Source organism: the organism of the source record quoted next, unplaced genomic scaffold (assembly GCF_019419815.1).
Source record: "Pyrus x bretschneideri cultivar Hongxiangsu unplaced genomic scaffold, Pyrus_bretschneideri_v1 Contig3, whole genome shotgun sequence".
Lineage (NCBI taxonomy): Eukaryota > Viridiplantae > Streptophyta > Magnoliopsida > Rosales > Rosaceae > Pyrus > Pyrus x bretschneideri.
Window position 1 is genome coordinate 11,820,156 of NW_025999612.1, and position 6,316 is coordinate 11,826,471.

The following is a 6,316-nucleotide window of genomic DNA, read 5'->3' on the forward strand; positions in this document are numbered from 1 at the left end:
TAAGCAGTCGGAACAACACGAGCTACAAACCCGTTTTAAGTAAATGCAATACTTACCGCAGTGGGTCAAAACCATAAATTTTGCCCCCAACTTCCTCCTCAAGTTGATGACCTTAAAATTCTTATATAGCCAAGCTCCATTTTCAGAAGGCTCAAATGTTTGGTTGAAAGTAGACATCCCTATAGCAAACATCCCAAACTGTGAATGTCAATCGATAAACGTCACGAAAACGAAAAGCCGACGACAGCCTATCTGCCCAACTGTGTGAGGTTCTTCTAAGTTTTAATTACTTGCAATGTGAAGTCACAATCCATGCCACATTGTTGCTTGGCCGCAACAGGGTCCATGGCCTATTTATTCGTCATTAATGGCAGCTCTTGGGCAAGAAGAAAGGGCAAAAAGGTCACATCATGATCATCTGGGCTACAGTTATGGTAGCGTACTGTTGTGCCCCGCTCATCGACCATTGCTTGCTTGGACCAGTGCAGCTTGCACATGCGTCGCAAACAATGTCGATTGATATCTTATCGAGGACGTTGCAGATTGAATTAGGACAGTCAATCATGATCAAAGCAACGTGTCTGCTCCTTATACTAGAGTTTTAATTTCCTTCCAAAGTGCAAAGTTTCAGCATACCATTGATTGTTTAGTTTAATTTTGAGTTGCTATTAAGAAGATGTAGAAATTGTGATGCGATGAAAAGGTCAAGGATTTGAATGTGCAACCACTAAGGAGATGTGGAAACTGAAACATGACCAATAATTGATGATAACAAGAGCAGAGTCACCAAACCATGATATTATCCAAACATGAAGTGGAATTAACACTCTTAACACGCATTTTCACATCACATCACAGCTCGTGAGGTGGGAGCACGGGAGTTGGTTGGCCTCAAAATGTGATTTAACCTATTTGTGCTATGAAGAAAGTTAAGATTTCTCGCTTGAATGAGTAACTCAAATGTTTATAAATATATGCAAAAATCTTTTAATTATCCGATATAAGATCAAACTTTAAACAAAAATCTTCTCACTTCAAAACTCAACGTACCTTCACATATAATTCTGACTCTGCCACTCGTTTACAAGAATACATAAGTATTATATTCCTTGAGTCCTAAATCATCCATAACCTTCCCCTTATATCAATATCATTGGCATGGTTAGCCTAATCAAAACATAAAAATTTGAAGTCCATAGTTTATGCATGTATATTGCAAGTTGTGAGGAACCTGATGAGGCACACGGACACCGAATGCGTGACTCATGGAGAGAAGAGCTCTAGTCAGTCAGTCACTGAGTCAGAGGCCACTTCCGGTTCTGAACTTGCCCATCTGGACCCCACTCCCTTCCCACTCAGTAGTACCCGTTCTTACCAGTCCCCACCAACCCACCTAACTAACCTACTATGGGTCCATCACCACATAGTATCCACGTCATCATCTCCACCATCTTCCACAGCTCACTCCAACATTCACATGTTCGTATGTCCTGCTAATCCACATCCGTTAGTTGAAGTAGAGTTGACGAGGAGAAGAGATCAAAGTCATCGGATCAAATAATCCAGATTTTCGAAATTTCATCCAACGTTCAAAGATTATTATAATTTTTAAGAAATCAAAACAGGTGGACCGTTGGATGAAATTTCAAAGGTCCGGATCACTTGATCTGGTGGCCTTGGTGGAAGAGATCCGGAGAGAATCTCTTCTTGTTGATGAGAAGTAGCTTTGTTTAAAATATCAGTATTAGTAGAATATTGAGGTGTAAATTTGTAAAAATATCGATATATTATATAGATATTGAATTGGTTGTCTTCAATGAACATGATGATAATTTGCTAAAAAAAACGTTGAGATTTGAAATAAAACTTTAAAGAATGTCAAACACTAGTTTAAACAAAATATAAGAGTTTCTTCGATATTTAAAAGATTCGAAAATATCAACGAAATTTGTCGGTTAGCAGAAAATTTAGAGTTTCTCATATATGAGGTGAAATTTAGTTTCTCAAATCTTTCTCTAATTTTTCTAATATTCCACAGAAATATCGACTGTATCGAAGAAGTTTCAAACATTGTCTCTATGTAACAAAAACACCAATATCTTCGTGGTGCAATAGATCAGTAATACAATGTCACATATTAAAACATTTACGCATAATAGTATATTATTGACTAAAGACGCCAGGTTTGACTTCCTAGCGTTTCACGAGGAGCATGTGAGTTGTTCCTTTAGTTAAAGAGAGTAATTAGGTAGTTTTGGGGGGAACAACTTATCTACAATTAGATTTCTATATAGCAATACACTAGTAATGCTACCATAAGTAACTTTCACACGTGATAGTACTCGATCAAACGTAAAATATATGACTGTTGTGACGTTCTAGTTAGTAGTTATGATAAGTTTCTTTCAAATCAAGTTTACATATGGATAGGTTTTAATACATAACTAGAGTATAAGAGTACACTCTTACATTTTCGTGCTGTCGTAACTCTCAGTATCACTCACGTCACACGATAGATAATATACTCCGATTGCATTCAAGATTTTTCCCGATTGAGCACTCAGTTGCCAGTGACTATACGTGAATACGACTCTACAACAGAGAGCAGAAGAGAGCCAGGACAAACCGACCCTCCTCAGTCCCTGGCCCATAGCGCAGGCCCACGTGGCCACTTCCACTATCTTCCAAACCTCCCCTCTTCCCCATCCCCTCCGCCACGTGGAGTCATAATCGCGCATGGGACTACTTCCAGTTCCCGAACCAAGTGGGCCCCCACTCCCCTAACCAATTTGCCAACTGACTCTCCTCAGTGCCCGCGCACTGCCCCCCGCACCACTCCTCCGTACACTAATATCAACACCCGCCAAAATTAAAAATAAAAATAAATATCTCATTAAAATTATTTTGTCCTAACAGTTTTGACAAATTTATTCAAAATTATACGATGATATTCATAAATTTTAAAATTCAAACTTATTTAATGATAATGAATAAAAAATAATTAACCTAAATGCAACCTAGTTACCGCCATTTCACTGTTAATCCTTGATGACGTAGCAAATCCTTAAGTGCCTGTTTGAATAAAGAGCTACTAATTATAATTAGGAAGTGACTAAATAGACTATGCATATATGAGTAAATTAACTGAAATTAACGAAGCATGACTGAAGTTAAGCAAGCTGATTAAATTGGACCGTTCATCTTCTCGTACTTGAGTTTGCAGTAAGCTAAGCGCGGTGACAGGTTAGAACCTAATGCTTAGTACGCGAATTTAACTAAATTTATTATATTTTATGTAAATAAATATCAATTTATACTTAAAATATATATAAACCATAAAATAAAATAACATATATATTATGAATTATTGAAACACTAGATAAGTCTGCACAAGCTAGACGGTCTAAACGGGGTGTTAGACGGACTAAGCGGACGTCTCAGCAGGTTCAGCCGTCCTTTCTTAGTTTTCAAACGCCGGCTAACCGCGTAACGCCTAAACAATGCTAGTGAGAATTTTTAGAACAGTGGTAGTCGGTAACTAGATAAATACTGCAGATATGAATAACTTAACTGAGGTCCTCGACGCAGGACGCGAATTAGATTACGCCATCTTAACCAAGATCGAAGCGTCTGGTCATACCTAAGTTCGAATTTCTTCCTCGTACATTCAAAACAACATTTCATCAAAAAAGCTGAAATTAAGGAAGAAAGCGATCCCAAACACAAAGATCACAGTAAGCAATTATAATATTTCTCTCTATATATTTGATTAATTCAAATCGAAATACATGAGAGACAAAACCCAAAAAAACAAAATTAAAATTAAACACTAACACCAAGTTAGTTGCAGATGAACCTCAAGGGGCAAGAGCAAACCCAAAAAACATTCCAAAATCATCAAATAAAACCTCAAAAAAACCACCAAAGAAAAAAAATTATAATTATATAAAAAATTTACATTATATATTCATAATTTTCATAAAAAGACCCTCTCAAATTTAAATTTCTATTAACCAAATTTGAGATTAATTTTTTTTTTTTAATGGATGGTTAATTAGAGAGAGAGATTTTACGGGAGGTAGAGAGTAGGGTGGTCTTGATCAGTCCATTGACTATGACTCCAGTATGCTTGATCAACGGTGTTAGGAAGATCAAACAAACCTTGATCACCTGATCCCGGTTGCCAATCCAACGATCCAAATCCTCCTCCTCCTCCGCCGTGGGATCTGTTTTGGAACACTGATAGATCCACCTGCACCGTCTGATCCAGCAATCCAGCGCTGATCTCCTGCATCTTCACTCCCTGGTTCTGCTGCCCCCATTGGTTTTGATGAACTTGATTATGATCATGATTGCCTTGCTGATTAAACGGCGAGCCGTTGATGTTTCCGAAACTAAACGGCATGTCGTTGGAAGACGTGATCAAGCTGGTGAAGCTCCCGATCTCCGAGAAAATTCCGTTAATCTCCGTACTATGATCTAGCAGCGCTGCTGCCGAAGCGCCCGGCTCAAAGCCACTGTTTGCGCCGCCCTGAGAAATGAAGAAACTGGATTCCGGATTATGAATATTGCTCAGTAAGTTTGAAGCGGAGCCGGTCGAAGACGGCTCTGAGACGGCCTCCGTGGCGGCAGTGGCAGCGGCCGCGGTGGTGTTAGTGAGGCTGGAGCTCTCGCTACTCGAACGAGAGCTGGATTTGTTCTGATCGGCGCTGTTCGGTTGCGGTGGAGGAGGCGGCGGGGATGATATCGGCGATGACGAAGATGAATTTTTCGTCTTGGAGCGTTTAGTTTTGCGACATCCGCCTCCGACGGGGACGTTGCGGAGGACGCCGCCTTTGGTCCAGTAGCGGCGGCAGGCCTTGCAGAAGTGGCGGGGCTGGGAGAGGTTGTAGTTGTTGTAGTAGCAGAACTTGGTGTTGAGAGAATCGCACCGCGGGCACTTCAAGGCATGCTGGTTCGGGTGCTGATGCGGTCTCAGCCGCGGGTCTCCTCCTCCCGAGCCCCCGAAGAACCTCCCTCCACCTCTCACCGAATGAATGTCTTGCATTTCGATTACCCAAGTTGACAGACTGCTGAATTTTTCCGAGAAATTTGATCGATTTTTGAGTTTTCCGGGAAAAAAGCTGATGGAATTGCTGAATTTTCTGGGAAACTTCGCTCACATTTGCGTACTTCGAGTGTGCAATCTTTTCCTTCTCACACACACTGTTTTGAGTTGTTATTATAGAGAGAGAAAGTGAGGAGCGAGAGAGAGAGAGAGAAAGTGAGGAGCGAGAGAGAGAGAGAGAGAGAGCGGAGCGTTGGAAAGGGTGGAAGAAATTGTAAGCTGCGAACGCCGACAAATATCCCTCTCACATATCTTTCCCAAACTCATTCTTTTTTTATCGGAAATTACCAAATTCGCCCCACGACACACGCAAATGACACTGCGACACTGACCCATGCTTGGAGTGCTGAAAAAGACCGAAATAGCCTTACGAATATCAAAATACTGTGAAACCGTGGGAGAGGAATAAGATCGAGCCGTTGGTTGACGACACGTGGACGGCGAGAGGGGAGCGGGACTGTCGCCCTGTCGGCCACCCTAATTTTATCGGCTGAGAGGAGAGAATCTGGTGGAGCGGGCGCCACGTTGCGGAACGCTAGTGGTGAGTTGTGGAAAGTACGTGGAGGTTACTGTGTGATGTATCTGACGTGATGTTGTCCTCCTGTTCAGAGGCTTCGTGTGTTGGAAGTTCTCTTCTGATGTACGGTCTACGATGTACCCTTATATATGTGATAATCTAAATAATTACATTGTTAAGATTAATTAACAACATGATAAGCTAAGGTTATATTTTTCTTGTGTTGGATTATTTTAGACCGTTTATATTTTAGAATGAGAGGGTAAATACATTCAGGGGCGAAGTCAAGATTTTAATTCATATGTAACGTCCTTGTCGTGTTTCTAGAATTTATATGTACAATAGAGACAGAAGAGTATTATTATTGGTTAGTTAGGGTGATTCGTTCATTTTATAATGAAAATTAGTGTTATTGTTACATGTAGAGAGATGCAAATAAGAAATTTTAGACTGAGAGCAAATACAACAAGATAATTAAAACAACATGGCCAACAAAATTTGAGCCGGAGCATGCTCTCGAGCACTATATAGCTGAGTAAAATTAAATTTGTACACAAAATTTACAAATTAAATGATGTGTCACCAATAGAAAATGCACATGGTATCAATGTTTAATTAATAATCAAATCATCAACTTCCATGTTCTTTAATTTAAAAAATTTGTCTGCAAACTCAATCTCCCTAGTATTACT

The 6,316-nt window shown here is 40.0% G+C and overlaps 1 protein-coding gene across 1 annotated transcript; it reads right to left on the reverse strand.

Annotated features, from left to right (window-relative positions):
- Positions 1–3,735: 3,735 nt before the first annotated feature.
- LOC103937962 (dof zinc finger protein DOF5.4) lies at positions 3,736–5,273 on the reverse strand. Its single transcript, XM_009347952.3, has one exon. It carries the CDS (start codon positions 5,045–5,047, stop codon positions 4,070–4,072), a length of 978 nt encoding a protein of 325 aa, XP_009346227.2. The 5' UTR covers positions 5,048–5,273; the 3' UTR covers positions 3,736–4,069.
- Between the last annotated feature and the right edge of the window lie 1,043 nt (positions 5,274–6,316).